The sequence below is a fragment of the Pezoporus flaviventris genome, unplaced genomic scaffold, assembly GCF_033815535.1.
Source record: "Pezoporus flaviventris isolate CSIRO_AGI_PZ_B2104156 unplaced genomic scaffold, CSIRO_AGI_Pfla_v1 ptg000097l, whole genome shotgun sequence".
Taxonomy (NCBI): domain Eukaryota; kingdom Metazoa; phylum Chordata; class Aves; order Psittaciformes; family Psittacidae; genus Pezoporus; species Pezoporus flaviventris.
In genome coordinates, this window is record NW_026892645.1 from 1,263,958 (window position 1) to 1,276,462 (window position 12,505).

The 12,505-nt window shown below is 58.8% G+C and overlaps 1 protein-coding gene across 2 annotated transcripts; it reads left to right on the forward strand.

The window, feature by feature from the left end:
* The first annotated feature begins 3,794 nt into the window (after nucleotides 1-3,794).
* Nucleotides 3,795-10,900, forward strand: AGPAT2 (1-acylglycerol-3-phosphate O-acyltransferase 2). Of its 2 annotated transcripts, none has more exons than XM_061476545.1 (6): nucleotides 3,795-4,037; nucleotides 7,576-7,709; nucleotides 8,222-8,397; nucleotides 8,567-8,662; nucleotides 10,207-10,279; nucleotides 10,537-10,900. In XM_061476545.1, exons 1-6 carry the CDS (start codon nucleotides 3,850-3,852, stop codon nucleotides 10,686-10,688), a joined length of 819 nt encoding a protein of 272 aa, XP_061332529.1. In that variant the 5' UTR covers nucleotides 3,795-3,849; the 3' UTR covers nucleotides 10,689-10,900. The 2 variants fall into 2 exon arrangements, with proteins under 2 accessions (XP_061332529.1, XP_061332530.1); XM_061476546.1 differs by having other exon boundaries at nucleotides 7,576-7,654; nucleotides 8,257-8,397.
* The last annotated feature ends 1,605 nt before the right edge of the window (nucleotides 10,901-12,505 follow it).

The window sequence follows — 12,505 nt, forward strand, 5'->3', positions numbered from 1 at the left end:
AGGGAAGAGCTTCTGCCTCAGAGCTCATCTCAGTCTCCCCTCGGGCAGGTTAAAGCCATTCCCTTTGTCCTGTCCCTACAGGCCCTTGCCCAAAGCCCCTCTCCCGGTTTCCTGCAGCCCCTTTAGGCACTGGAGCTGTTCTAAGGTCTCCCCTTCAGGAGCCTTCCCTTCTTCAGGCTGAATCACCCAGCTTGCTCAGCCTGGCTCCAGAGCAGGGATGCTCCAGCCCTCACAGCATCCTCACCACAGCAGTTTAGCAATCGTTTGTTTTTGCAGAGCCCTTTTGCTACCCAGTCCTGTGGGTAACTGCAGCGCTCACTCCAAACCACATTGAGTCAAGAGCCCAGTTCCTCCCCAAGTGTTTACTCTGCTGTCACAAGAGCACTGTGTCATTACTGACAAGCGCAGCCACGAAAGGAAGTGTGACCATGGGCACCCGGAGCCAACACAGCAGCTGGGGTCAGGCTGGAGCTCTGCCTGTGCGTGTGATGGCTCAGCCCTGGGCTTCCACACCACCAACACGAGGAGCAGCAGCAGGACTTCGTCTCCATGCACTGGTGCCCTTTTAGGCTGAAACAAGTGAGAGGGAAATGGGATTCACCCACAGCCTTCACCCAAACTGCTCTTGGCCACCATCTTTGCCTCGCCAAGCAGCCTGCAGGTGTAGATACAGCACAGCCCAGCTGTGTTTGCCAGGGCAACACTTCCAGGAGGTTCCAGTGATGCCATCCTGGTGGTGTCAGCCCTTAGGACAGCCTTGCTCACTGATGCAAAGATGGCCCAGGTTACCAGTATGCCAACCTGGAGCAAGCTGTAGCAGCATAACTGCATCTGTGTCATGATGCTGGGCTGTTGTATGTACCCTGACCTGCACAGAGGTGAGACTCAGTGACTCCAGGGTCCAAGATCTCTCAAAGCCAGCTGCTGGTGGAGACAGGTGTAGAGGGAAGAGGATGGATGGATGGATGGATGGATGGATGGATGGATGGATGGACTGGCAGAAGTCTAGAATAAGTTAGGTACATAGATCTTCCTAGTGTCCACAAGTCCCTGACATGGAGGCTGCTATGCACCACCCAGCAGCAGGGGTTGCTGTCTAGGAGCTTGAGCAAGCCATGGCTTTGTGCTGCCCTCCCTGGGAGGACTCACAGCCACCCACATGCTTTGACATGGCCAAGAGCAAGGAGGCTTGGCTGGTGTTTCCTCCTCCCCTGGCTTTTAATGTCACCAAAGCCAGCTGCTGCTTTCAACACGTGTCCCTTGGCAGGAGGCGAAGGGAAGCAGGCTGATGGGTAGAGATGCCAAAGACACTGGGGGACGTCAAGGGCAGAGGCACGGGGAGGCAGCGGGGAGCAAGACACCACTCTGCAAACAGGAGCTGAGCACCTCAGCCCCAAGCCTCCGACTGCTTCACAGCCCTGCGAGGTGATGCTGGGTGACGGGCACATCCCTCCTTCCGTCCCACCCCACTGAGTGCTTTCACTTCCCCACACACCTTTTCCCTGCGTGGGAGATGTTCTCCCTGGCTCCCTTTCTGTTCCAGTCAGAAGCCAGTCATCCAAAGGGAGGTCCCATGGTGTTTCCAAGGGAAGCAATAAAGACAAAGATAAAACCCAGAGATGGATGGTTATAAGACACCATAAAACTAGGGCCAAGGCTGGTAAAGCTTTATTGACTTTTCATGGGCCCGGCCTCAGCAATCCCACCATCAGTAATGCTGCATGGACCTTCCAGCTCTCCATGCTTTGCTGTTAGTGCTCGTGCCTGGTGTAGCTTCCTGAGGTCTCTGCTATGGGTGCTAGGGGACCCTGGGTGCCACAAACACTCTCAACAGGCAGCACCTGACATGGAGAATTGACTGCTCAGCTCCTGCCTGTGTCTCTGGACCCCGTTCACACAGATTGCCTTGCACTGCATCTAAATAATTCAGTCTGGTGTAAATATGCAAACCACACCCTGCAACCTGAGGAGATGGGGGGGTAAAGGAAATTGGAACTGCTTCATTCTGGGTGCTGGACCTTGGGAGGGCAGGAAGGGGCTGCCTTTGCCTCAGCCCAAACCCAGCCCCATTTCAGGGGGTGCCACGGTCCCTGTTGTGTTACACAGCCCGCAGAGGCTCAGGGCCCGCTCCCATCAGGCTATTTGTTATGGTCATGTTGATGCACATTGATGGCTGCCGTCATCTGGCAGCAGAACCGCTTTGCCTTATGAAACCACTCAGCGTGACAGCTCTGCTGCAAGCAGGCAGGCCCATGTCTGCCTTCTAATCTGACATCAGAAATCCCTGCCTTTCCTTGAGCTGCAGGCTGATATTAAACGTTGCATTTGCATCACTCCAGATAAGCTGCTGGGGAGAAGGGAATTGCAGCCAAGCTCCTTTCGGAGCCCACGTGTGGAGCCGTGTCTGCCGCTGTTTGCCGCGGCCGCGCTGCCATTCCCATTTCGGGTTCCCAACGGCAGCCGGCAGCTGCGAGCTGGGCAGATGGGCAGCGCGGTGCCCCGGTGACACAGCACCCTTTCTTCTGCGGTCAGCAGAGGGGAAAGTCACGAGGATCACGCAGGATCGCTCCGGGCCCAGCGTGTGCTCAGCCAGAAAGGTCTGGGTGACTTCCCAGGCATACGGTGGCTGGCGCGGTGCTCGGAGCAGCCGGCAGCACGCAGGCCGGAGGATTAATCTAATGCTGCGTGGAGATGCTAACACAATCAGGGTTCTCTGTGGCATTAGCAGGAATCATGAGACCAGCGCTGAGATGTCATTGCCTGGCAGCACAGCTCAGGGAAGGAGCTTGTCCTCTGCTTCAAGCGTTCAAGCTGCTGGGGAGCAGGGAAACGCAGTGAGGTCCCCTCTGCTTTGGCGACAGCTCATTTGGGGGCAGCCCGCTGCCTCTAAGGAAAGCCGAGGGAACAAGTGTCCTTTGGAACAGGACAACCCCTTTGAGTTTTCTGGGTGCTGGGGGCGCTGAGGGGGTGCTGGGGCTGCAGCCTTACCCCGGTGGGATCAAGGCCGCCGATGGGACCAGGGTTTGGCTCTAAGTGGTGTTGCAAACCCTGTGTGAGTGCCAGCACATGTGCTTTCTCTGCCCACAGAGCTGCTGGGCCTGATCCTGCCCTAACCCCAGCGCCAGCGGGGCGGCCCCGGCCCACTCAGCGCTGTTTGTGCCAGCATCGGGCGCCATGACGAGTGCGGACGAGGCGCAGGAAGGGAGATGGGGTGATGGCGATGTGCCACAGCGGGGCCATGCTGAGCTCTGCTAGTGAGAACCGTCGTGGGAGACCTGGGTACCGCACAGGAGGGACCAAGAACCCCCTCATGGCACCGTGAGGGGACCCCAAAGACATTCCATGGCACCATGAAGGGACTGAAAACCCCCTCATGGCAGTGTGAGGGGATCCCAAAGACCTCCCATGGCGCCATGGGCTGAAACCCCCCTCCTAGCACCACGAGGGGATCCCAAAAGCCTCCTACAGCACCATGAAGGGACTGAAAACCCCATCACGGCACTATGAGGGGATCCCAAAGACCTCCCATGGCACCGCAGAGCCAGTGCAAGCCCTGACATGGCGACATGAGGGGACTCAAAGCCCGCCCTCCCCGGGCTCCATGAGGGAACCAAACCCGCCCCTCAACGAGCCCCGAGGGCAGCCGGACCCACACGGCACCGACAGCCGACCCCAACCGGCAGCCGGGCGGGACCCGGCGGAGGGGAGCGGCGGGGAGGGCCGGGCCTGGGCGGAGCGGAGCGGAGCAGCCGGGGCCGGGCCGCCCACATAAGGCGGGGTCAGCGCCCAGCGCCCGTCTCGGCGGCGGAGGCCGTTGCTGGGGCGGGGAGCGCGGCCGAAGTCGGCGGCATGGAGCCGGGGTGGCTGCTGTGGGGAGCGGCGGTGCTGCTGCTGCTCCATGTCCTGGCCGAGCTGAGCCCCGCCGTGGGCTTCGCGCTGCGCCTGGGCTGGTACTGCGTGCTCTGTGTGCTGGGCTCGCTGCTGGCCGCGCCCGCCTGCCTGCTGCTCAACGGCGGCCGCACCGTCCGCAACATGAGGTGGGTGAGCGCGGCCGCACCGGGGCCCGGCGGTGCAGCGCAGCCCGGGGCGGGGGGGATCGGCTTCAGGCCCGGCCGCGCTGTGCGGGGACGCGGAGGGTGGCGGTGACCGCCGGCACCTCGGTGTGAGGATGGAGGCCTCGGTGGTGCCCTCTGGGCCGCGCCGGTGCGGGCTGTGCAGAGAGCGCCGTCGGGGATGGGTGTGAGGATGGCGGCCGGTGCCGTGGTGAGGGGGCCGTGAGCTCCGTGACAGCGCTCTGCGGCTGTGTGTGGGGCCGGTTCCCGGCGGGCAGAGCAGCGGTCAGCGCGCTGCCCTCGGCCCGGGGCCGTGGAGCCTGTGCTTGCTGCCGCCAGGCCCCGCTCTGCGGGCTGCTCGCGGTGTGGTTGGGAGCAGCGCTGTGAGCGCAGAGCTGGCACGGGAGAGCTCGGGCTCCTTGCTCTGCTCTCCCACAGGCCGGTTGTTACCTGCTCCGACCATCCCAGCCCAGCTCGAGTTCTGCGGGTGCCGAGGGAAGCGGAGCCCCGTTGCCTTGGTGCATCCGTTGGATCAAAGGTTGGGCAGCGTTTCAGCTGGTGGAGGTGGACTTTGCTTCGCAGTGTGGCTCTGGCAGGCAGGGCTCGGGGTGGAGCGAGCGCGGCAGTGCACGATGTGCTGCCCTGTGGGCTCTGGTCCGCCCTGGTGCTGTGGGCCCGGGCGCTGGCAGCAGCAATCTGCCCCGGGAGCTCCAGCCTAGCTGCCTCTGCAGCCTTGGTTGCCTTGGCTTGCCCAGGAGCAGTTTTCCAGTGCATCACCATCTTTGTGAGGCTCTGTGACGGCAGTTAGAGGCAACCCCCCCTCCTTCCCCACCCCTAAAGCTTGTAAAATTTGTGTCAACTTGAAGGAACTCTTTGGAAACAACAGCTCTTTGCACTGAGCAGCTCCTCGTGTTGAAACTTGGGGCTGAATTTAGGCCAGAACCGCCCTTTTCCTGTAACTTAAGCCTGTCATTTCCATGTGCTGGCACTGGCTGATGATGCTGGCTGGGTATGCCAGCCGCTGGGAGGTCTGTGGCAGAGGTGATCCAGTGAACTCATTCCTGCAGCATCCCAGTCTGCTTATCCCAGGTCGAGGAAGGGGTTGGAGCAGAGCATGTGCTGGTGGACAGGCAGTGATCACAGCATGGCTGCCAGGTGCAGAACACCCTGTCCTTGCTGTGCTCCTGGCTCTGGTGCCAAGCTGTTGTGACTTGGAAGAGGTTGCCCTCATGTCTGACAGAGATGGAGCGTTTATCTAGAGGTGAAACCTCTTGTAAGAGCTTCTTATCTGGGAAGCAGTCCTGGAAAATCAGAGGATCCTGACGAGGCCTCTGTCACAGGCTATGAAGCAAAGCACATGGACTCAGGTGGTTTGGATGCACTCAAAAGGCACATTCCCTCTTTTCTACTCTTGTGCATCAGACTTGGAGCTCTCTGCAGCTGTGACCACCCCAGGTCAGGGTGGTTTGTACCAGCAGAGCTGCTGCTTGCAGTGTTGGAGGGGAGTGGAGCTCATCTGCTTAACCCCGTGGGTGACGTGGCCCCTCAGCAGGGCCGCTGGTGGATCTCTGCTTGCTCTGAGCTCTGCCCCTTTCCCTCTTTCAGCTCACGCCACATCTTGTGCAAGGCAAGGCTGGCTCTGCACTGGCAGGAGGAAGTTGGATGCTTGCTCTTGAGTAATGTGTAACCAGCCTCTCCCAGCAGCTCCTGAGCTGTGTGACTTCCAGAGCAGTGACCTCCTTTTTGGTTGGCAGTCGGGACCCAGGAGAAGTGGGATTTAGGTCAGTCTGGTGTCACAGCATCCCTGTGACCCCACTGATTCCTGTCACCCTGCCTCTCCTCACCTGGGCTGCACTGTGTAACCTCGCTGCAGGTCCTGGCCACCTCCTGTGTCCCTTCCCTTGGTGTGGCTCTAACCTTTGAGCACCTCTTAATGACAGGGAGTGATAGTGCTGTTACTGAGCTGTGTCACCTGTGGGCACTGGCCTGGCCTGAACTCCTGTGTCAGGGCTGGCACAGGCATAGTCTACGTGGCAGGGTGCCCCATGGGGATATGGACCCCAGTGAGGGTAGGAGCCAGCTGGGGGAAGGTCACGCTGGCAGAGGTGTGCAGTTGAAGATGTGGAGACTCTCAGGTGGGGATGCTTTTGGAGAGCAGATGCTGGGAGCTGCTGCCAGGCCGCGGTGAGGCACTGGCTGGGTGCTCACCTCCTGCCCTGGGTGTCAGGGGTGCTTCCCAGGCTGGGCCCTGTGGTGGGGGAGAAGCTGGCAGTGGTCCCTCTGCCATGTCCTGCAAGGAGGAGAGCTTCCCCCCATTTGCCAAGGAGAAGGAGGGCCCTAAGGCAGGACATCCAGATGCTTGCTGGAGGGCAGGGGTCAGCACCTGAGTCTGCCCTAGGGGAGAGCCGAGGCGAGCTGGTGGCCGGGGGGGTTCACGTGCAAGCTCCTCTGCTTCCAGCCCTGGCAAATGGCTGTTCCCTGCCCAAAATAGCCCCTGTGTGCTGCCAGCGCCTGGCTGTGTCCTCTGGCCCAGTTGGAGGCTCTCCAGCTCCCACCTGCCTGGGTGGTGTGGATGGGCCCTGCTCCGTGCGCTGGTGACCAGTGCTGGGTGTGCTCAGCAAGGGCATGACTGGTGTCTCCTGCCAGCCCTTGGGCACAGAAGAAAGCTGGGAGCTCTGTGGACAGACCTGTGGATCCACTGGGGAAGAGAAGTGACAGGCAGAAGTGCTTGCTTGAAGATGGGTTTGCCGGGGGCACCTTGCCTGTGCCAGGCTGTGTGGGAGCTTTGTTGCTTTCATCCTTGTGTTGTGCAGGGAAGTATTTCTTTCACTCTCATCTCTTCTTGGACTTCATGGCACGATGGCACCATGTTTGTATGATTAAGCAGCATCTTGCAGCACTGTGAGCAGCAGAACTGGCAGAGCCTTCCTTGGGTGACGGGTGTGCAGGTTAATGCCCATGTGCTGGGAGTGGCAGCTCCAAGGGGAACTGCTGGAACAACATGTGGGGCTCTGCTGATGGCAGGAGGAAAACATGGGTGGCATCAGAGCAGGCAACAGTTATGGCACAGGGGAAACAGCACCCAGTGGGTAGGACTGGCAGCGGGAAGAGCTGTCTGTGATGCAGTGTGGAAACCAGCATCCCTCCCTCCTGGACTTTGGAGGGCTTCCAGCTTGCCCTGTGTGTAGGGCTCTTGCAGCTGCGCTGGGCTGGACTTGCCTGTACCAAAGAGCCCATAGTGAGCCTGGTTGTGAGCTGATGCTGTCAGCTTGAAGGAGATGTGGGCTTGGCTGTACCAGCCTCGCTTACAATCAGCTTCCCCCAGGCTTCCAGTAAAATTCCCTCAGAGGAGACAAGGCTTAAAATGCAACTGGGTTGGACCTGCGTAGACCACAGGGCAGATGGGACTGGAGGCTCTATGTCACAGAGGTGCTCTTGTCTCCTTCCACCCACCCTGTGGGTAGCATACCCTATCTCCCCTCCCCTCCCCTGCCCTGCTGATGACTGCTCTTCTCTTCTGCAGAATCATCAAAAATGTGGTCAAGACCTTCAAGTATTTCTTCGGCCTGAGGTTTGAGGTGAAGGGACTGGAAAACTTCGAGGTAGAGGGCCCTGCTATCATTGTGTCCAACCACCAGAGCATCCTCGACATGATGGGTGAGGAGTGGGGGGGGAGGGAGCAGTTGTCTTGCTCACCATTAGAAATCCTGTTCACATACCCTGGCCAAGCAGCCCCTGCCTGGCCGCTCTGGGCTTCTGAGCCCACTGGTCCAGCTCTCCCTGTCAGTGTTGATGCAGGAAGGTTCTCCCCTCGCCCTGAGCAATCACACCCCATTCAGCACCCCAGGTACTCCTCAGCTTCGGGTGCTTCTCAGCTCCCCCTTACACCCCTACCCACTAAAAGCCTGGCTGGCCAAGCATGTGTGTCAGTGTGCTGGAGGGACCCTGCCTCTTGAGGGTCTTGCTATGACCTGCAGCCACCCTGCCCCTGTGATTCTGCTGTGTGGAGTCTCCTTCTGATCTACTGATGGCAGCAGAAAAGCCGGTAGAGAAACAAGGCACTGCCCTGTCCCTTGTGCTCCCTTCCACACCTCGCATCATGTCTCTCATTCCATCTGGATGCAGGCAGAGGGGTGACTCCTGGGTCTCATCCTCTGCCGTCATGTTAGGGCTGATGGAGGTGCTGCCTGACAACTGTGTCCAGGTGGGCAAGAAGGAGCTGCTGTACACGGGCTTCGTGGGGCTCATCATGTACCTCGGTGGCGTCATCTTCATCAACAGGAAGAGCACCACCAGTGCCAAGATGGTGATGTCAGAGGTGGCCAAGACTATGGTGGCTGAAAACGTGAGTGTGACCATGGTGCTTGGAGGGGTGGCATGTGCTGGGCATCCCAGGTGGCACTCCTGGTGCTGGCTCATCTGCAGCTTTTGGCAAGGCTGGCTGGTGGCTCGGCCGGCAGGAAGGAGCGCTTGAAGCGGATTGCTGGAGTGGAGCCTTATCTCTCCATGTGCAGGTGAAGGTGTGGGTGTACCCAGAGGGCACGAGGAACTGCACCGGGGACTTCCTGCCCTTCAAGAAAGGAGCGTTCCATCTCGCTATCCAGGCACAGGTAATGGTGCTGTGCCCCTGCTGGGGACCCTGGGAGTTCCGCAGTGGGTGTTGCACACTGGTCATGGTTGGCTCACTTGCTCTCTAGTGAGTTGTTTCACAGCTGAGCTCCTCAGTTAAACCACCTTTAGGTGTCATAAGCACTGCCCAGCAGGAGCTGGGAGCCTTTTCCATCTCCTGCAGGAGTGACTTGGCCCCTGTGGATGGGTGGCTGCAGACAGTGGAGAAGCTGCCTTGTCCTCTCTGGGGACCACCCCGGCACTGCAGCCCTGGTGTCCCATCTGGAGGGCAGAGGTGGGGACAGGCACAGTTGTCTCCCTGGCTCTAGGCTTTACAGGTGGCTGCCTGGCAGCGTGGGGTGCCGTGTCCATGCCCTGCTCCTGGGAGCACAGCACAGAGCTCCCTTCTGGCCAGGAGCCCAGCAAGCTCTTGGGGAACCCCAGAGCTGTTGATGCATTTCCCAATCCCCCAGGATGCAATAGTGTGGTGTTTGTTGATCCAGAGTTGTTAATGCTGGTGGTTTGGAGCAACACCTGGGCTTGTTCTGTGTGGAAATAGCTGCTCCCTTCCAGACAGCCTGATGGTACTTCTTTATGTCTTAAATGCCTTCTCGAAGATGACAAGATCTGGGAGTAGGCAAATTGCTCCTTGGCTGCTGGAGCTGTGGGTGCTCCTGGAGGTGGTGCCTGCCTGGGCAGAGCTCCGGGGCACTGTGCCAGGGATGCTGAAGGCCTGGCGGTGCTGCCTGGGCCACCCTGCTCGGTTCCCAGTGCTGGGAACTGGGTGCCAGCGGGGAGATGGAGGGAATGGGTGCTTTACCTTCCCATGGCATCGTTTCTTGGGGCTGGGATGACCCCAGGCCTGAGGGGAAACTGCTTTCCCTAAGAGAGGTGTTAGGGCAGGATCCTGGAGAAGGGGAGTAGGCGCCAGATCCGCTGGGTTCGACTGGCCCAGCCCAGGGTGTAGCCTGCATCGTGCCGTTCCTGCTGGGGTGATGCAACCGGGGCAGGGGCTGGCAGAAAGGAGACAGTGGCAAAAGCACCCACCTCTGACACTCCCCCTGAGTCATGGGCTGTGGATTGTGTCTGCTAGCACTGACTGTGCCCTCCTGGTGTGTCTGCCTCTCTGAACCTTCCCTGAGAGCAACTGGTGACCCTTTGCTCAAAAGCTGAAGGCGCACAAGCTGCCTGCCCCACTCGTGTGCCTGCACAGCAGGGCAAGGCCTGTCAGAACGGGCACCTTCCAAAGTCTGCGGCTCAGAAAATACCTGGGTTTGAAGCCTGCCCAGAGAGCCAGTGCTGACCGGGGGCTGAAGTGTAACTTGGTCCTAGTGCCCAAATGTCCCCGTGCCTTGAGTTGCTGGGAGTGGTTTGAATCCCATTTGGTTCCTGGCTGTCCCAGCCTTTGGGAGCGAGTCTTGCCTGTGGGACTGTGTGGTGCCCTCAGTGTCTGAGAGCTGGGCCAGGTCAGCTCTGCTGCTAATCTCTGGCCTGCCCTGGGCTGCTGCAGTGCAAGTAACTCCTGTTTTTCCTCTTCTTCCCCAAGGTCCCAGTGATCCCTGTGGTTTATTCCTCCTTCACCAGCTTCTATAACCCAAAGAAGAAACTATTTACATCAGGTACCAGAGCCTGAGGGTCTTTACAGTCACTCGAGGACAGGGTTGAAGCCATGCCCAGAGGAGACCTATGGGTGTGGGAGGGAAGCAGAGCTGGGGTGAGCAGGAGGAGTCCCTGTGGGACATGTGTGGAGCCAGTTCAAAGCTCTTGGCACCAGAACCTGGGCTCCAACAAACACTGGGGGATGTTTTGATTTAAAATGGGGCACCACCTCTCCTCGTAACTGGTGTGCATTCTCATAGGCTCTTCTTGTTCCCAGGCAAAATCAAGGTTGAGGTTCTGCCTCCAATCGAGACCAAAGGCCTGACATCAGATGATGTCTCTGACCTCACTGACAGATGTTATCACACCATGAGGGAGACCTTCTTCATGCTGTCGGGCCGTCCAAGTGAGGCAAAGGACTCATCTTAGATGCTTCTCCAGTGGCGTTACTGTGTGGTGGTGGCTGAAGGGACCTGTCTGTTGCCAAATCCCGAAGGGACTTCTCTTCCTCTGCAGTGACTTGTCACGCCGGGACACCATGGACCAGCACACACGGGTGTCCAGCGAGCTCTGAGGTCCCCGTTGAGTGGATTTCTCTTATGAGTTCATTGTCTCCCAGTGAAACGTCTCCTTTCCCTGAATTTCTCAGGCATCAAACTTGTGCTACCAAAGGGCTCAATGACCAGAGAGGTGAGTTCCCCAGCTCCTGTGGGCTGACAAGGAGAGCCTGGCTGGAGGCTCAGGCTGGAGCTGGCCTGGCTGTCCCACAGGCAGCACTTTGTATCTGCATGACCTTGATGCTGCTCAACCAAGGCTGAGAATCGGGTGAAAATGCAGACTTTGGCTCTCAGCAGCGCAGGGAGCGGTGTCCTCCCTGGGCAGCCAGCACGGTGGAGCTCACAGGGTGTCCCTGGGACAGGGCCTGTCTCCTGAGGATTGTCCTTGTGCCACAGCAGTGTTTAGTGCTGCGGCTCTGCGTTACTCCTGAGCAGAATCCTTCACTTCTGAAGGAAGCACCAGGGCTGATATCCTCAGCTGGGGCTGCAGAGGGGAAGGTGTAGGGCTGCTCGGTCTCACAGTGTGTCTTCAGGCTTGATTGCCTTGTCTGAACCAAGTGCCCTTGTGCAGCAGTGGCGACCTGACCAAGCCAGATGTATGGTGTGGTACAGCCTTGCTGGTTTAGGCCTCTTCTGAGCAAAGCCCCATGCTTGCTTCTACCATTCAGAGCCACCAGCTTGTATTTAAAACCTACAGCTGTGTCAGCCCTGGGCAAACCTGTGCTCATGGTGACTTGTTTGTGCCGTGCTGGTGGCTCAGCCTGCTCCCAGCGGGTGTCCTGGTGTGTGGTACCTGCTGCAGATGCAGAGGGCTCTGTTCTGCTCGCTTTGCCACTTGTCATGGTCAGCACTGGCCGAAAGATGGTGCCTGTCTCATGTCTTTGCTGATCTCAGTGGAGCTGTGGCTCTGCGGGGCTTGCAAAGCTCCTGCAAAGCCACGGGGAGGGTGAGCTGGAGCTGTGACCGGGTGCTGAAGGCTTCAGCTCTCCCTCTGGGGGAAACGGATCCTTTCCAGTTCACATAAAGGGATTTTCCCTGTGCTTTGGGGTGATGGAGCCTGCATCCCTTGCTGGGAGCCGCACAAGTGGTGATGCCCTCTGCAAAGAGCAAGGCTGGAGCAGGCCTGTGGTTGTGGGGTAACCTTCACCTCTAGCTTGGGTTGAGGGAGGCTTTTGCTCTCCTGTTCATGGTGCAGGGTGTGGAACTTTGAGACAAGCTGCATGGGGCTGCTCAGGTAACCAATGCAGATGGCTTTTGCAGCCTGCATTGGTGGAATTGCAGTCATACGGCATTTGGGGGTTAAAGCCTCCACTGGGAAAGGCAGGGAATTCCTGTAACAGGGATCTGGGGCTGGGGGGGCTTTATCAGAGGGGCCTTAACAAGTACAGACTCAGGGGTCAGACCCGCTGCAGCCGGGTCAGGGTGGGAGGATGGGGACTGAACCAGCACTTTGTAAGTGGCAGATAAGGGGCTGTCACGGAGGGTCCTGAGGGGAACGGTGTCCACTGAGGGACCTGCAGCCTCCTCCCCAGGAGGAGGGAGCAGTGCCTCTGTGTGCAGTTTCTGCTGTTCACTTTAATTGGGGTGACAATGATATGTGCTTTAAAGAGAAAAAAAAATACACCTTTGGTTATTTAAATAGAGTCCTGGTCGTGTGTGGGAGCTGGGGGAGGTGGGTTGCTGGGGGGT

Coding starts and splice junctions, on each gene's coding strand:
- AGPAT2 (XM_061476545.1), top strand. CDS start 3,850: ATGGAGCCGGGGTGGCTGCTGTGGGGAGCGGCGGTGCTGCTGCTGCTC. Junction 8,663..10,206: donor ATCTCGCTATCCAGGCACAG/GTAATGGTGCTG, acceptor TTCTTCCCCAAG/GTCCCAGTGATCCCTGTGGT. Junction 10,280..10,536: donor GAAGAAACTATTTACATCAG/GTACCAGAGCCT, acceptor TCTTGTTCCCAG/GCAAAATCAAGGTTGAGGTT.